Source organism: Plasmodium gaboni, chromosome 12 (assembly GCF_001602025.1).
Source record: "Plasmodium gaboni strain SY75 chromosome 12, whole genome shotgun sequence".
Classification (NCBI taxonomy): Eukaryota; Apicomplexa; class Aconoidasida; order Haemosporida; family Plasmodiidae; genus Plasmodium; species Plasmodium gaboni.
This window is the reverse complement of record NC_031492.1, coordinates 1630583-1633465: the sequence shown is the minus strand read 5'-3', so window position 1 is coordinate 1633465 and position 2883 is coordinate 1630583. Positions and strand designations below refer to the sequence as shown.

Sequence of the window (2883 nt, the reverse complement as noted above, 5' to 3'; positions counted from 1 at the left end):
TTTTACGTGACATATGTGGAATATACACTATCAAGTTTGTTGTGATTCACAAACTCGTTTTCTAAACATTCCAATATTTCCCTCTTATATTTATTAAAATCTACAAAAAAAAAAAAAAAGAACATAGTGTAACATAATAGATAAATTATATGACATTATTTTATTATTATTTATTTTTTACCACTTAATATAAGTACATATGATAAAGAATCATTTGCCTTTTGAGGTATGGAAATTTTATTTTTTTCTAATTTATTTTTTAGATTATTAATATATTTTTCTTCTTTCGTATTTTTTACTAAATTTATTTGATTAAGATTTCTAAATAAATATTCACATTCTCTTGATAACATATTTCTCTCAATATTTGTAATATCACCGAAATAAGTTAGGAATTTTTTATTTCTTCCTTCTTTATTTCTTTTTAATATTTTATATGCATATTGTAATATATCTGTATTGACAAGATGAGAAACATTTTTCTCGTTAATAATAAGACCTAAACTAGCCACCTATTGAAAAAGAAAATAAATAATATAATAACAAGGATAAAATATTATTAGTTTTATAATACAAATCTAATAATAAATATATAAATATAAATATATATATATATATATATATATATATATATATATATATATAATTTTATTTATTTTATTTATTTTATTTTTACTTTTAGAGATGTTATTCTAGATACAGGAGAATTATTTTGTGCATTTGCTATAATATTATAACAGTAGTTATATAATTCTTCGAATTTATTATATCTAATTAGATAATCTTTTAAATCTTTAAAATACAAATTTAAATATTCAATAGATTGACAACAATTCTGGAATAATAACTGGTCATCATTTGAACCTGCATTTTTATATTTGCCTTTACAAAATGCCATCATAATAATAATAATATTATTATAAACAATAACAAAAAAAATTTAAATATTACATATATATATAAAATATATATATATTATATTATTCATGTGGTAGATTATATATATTATTTATTTTTTTATTTGTTTTCCTTTTAATTATATATTTTAACATAATAGAAAATATGGTTTCCTTATTTACATTATATATATATATATATATATATATATATATATATATATTTATTATTAATAAAACTAATATATATAAAGATAAAATATAATATAATATATAATTATATTATTTATTTTATTATGATTATATATATATATATATATATATATATATATTCTTTTTCTTTTTATATATCGGCAATTATAAATACTTATCTTTTCTCTCTATTTAATTTTTGTTTTTTTTCTAATACTTATAAATGAAAATTTTTTAATACATTCTTTTGTGAAATCCATATTTTTTAAAATAATATTATATAATTATTTTTAACCCGTTTTTATATGTAGACTTCTAAAACAAAAACAGAACAAAGTTGTAAAAAAAAAAAAAAAACAAACAAATTCATAAAAAATATTATACATATATATATATATATATATATATATATATATATATATATATGTATATATGTTATGTATACATATATTTTAATAGGGTAAAACAAGTGCACCAAATAATTTTAACAATTTACCACAAAAATAAAAAATAAAATAAACAAATAAACAAATAAATAAATATATATATATATATATATATATATATATATATAAAGAAAAAAAACAAAATAATAAATATATTTTTATTTTTACAAAATAATATATTTCCTTTTTTGGTACACACGAAAAAAATATTGAAAGCATTTTAAAATATACATATATATGATATTCATTTTAATTTTATGGATGTAAAATTAATAAATAAATAAATCAATATATATATATATATATATATTACTTATATTGATTATTATATTGAACACAAAAAAAAAAAAAAAAAAAGAAATTCTTTTTTTTTTTTTTTTATATACGAATATATTTTTCTTCAAAGGTGAATACAGAAAAAGACATATTTTGTTTTATAGTATATTAAAAAAAAAAAAAAAAAAATTACAGACTTTTTCTTTCTTACAATATTCCTTTTTTTCTAAGAATCATTTTGCATACAAAAATTAATAAATATCTACATATATATATATATATATGTTGCTCATTTGTTTATTTATTCATGTTGTATAAGTCTATATGTGAATATTTACTTTAAAATTATATTCATAAGCTTATATCTATACAATATATTTGTAGGTTTATAGTTCTTTCCATCTTGTTTTCTTAAAAAAAAAATCATTTTAAAGATCTCATTAAATTTTCCATATTATTATACAAAAATTTATATATATATATATATATATATATGTATGTATGTTACTTAATACTTCTCTCTTTATAGACATATAACTACAATATTTCTTTATTTATCAATTAAAAAAAAAAAAATAAAAACATAACATTCTTTTCTTTTTATAACAATTTAATATATAATTCGAACAAACTTCCTTATTTATTTATTTATTTATTTATTTATTTATTTGTTTGTTTATTTTTTTAATTGCAAATATTAATTATATGAATAAAATAGAAAAAAAGAAAAAAATGTGTATTAATTTAAAGTAAGCTTACTCATTTTTAATATTAGCATTTATATAATTATAATATCTTATTTAAATGTGTAAAATAATATTTACACCTTCTCATAAAAAGTGCGTAAAAATATCTTTTATTTCTTATTTTAGACAATTAATTTAAGAACAATACTTTTATATAATTATAATCATTTAAAAAAAAAAATATGAAAAAAAAATGAATTAATCCATAATTTTGAATTTTTGTAAATATATGTATAAAAATATACATACATATATATATATATATATATATATATATATATATATAAACTATAAAAGTGTTACCATACTACATTTTGTTTGTTTTTT

General features: G+C 14.5%; 1 protein-coding gene across 1 annotated transcript in view; it reads right to left on the bottom strand.

Moving 5' to 3' along the window:
- The window catches only part of PGSY75_1246300 (hypothetical protein), a gene marked incomplete at both ends in the record, with an annotated part of 2874 nt that extends 1976 nt beyond the window's left edge, over positions 1–898 (bottom strand). Inside the window, 2 exons of the mRNA XM_018787017.1 lie at positions 182–512; positions 677–898. Of these exons, the coding sequence (XP_018640882.1) occupies positions 182–512; positions 677–898 (553 nt within the window). Of the gene's footprint in view, positions 513–676 lie in introns of the transcript that reaches the window.
- Between the last annotated feature and the right edge of the window lie 1985 nt (positions 899–2883).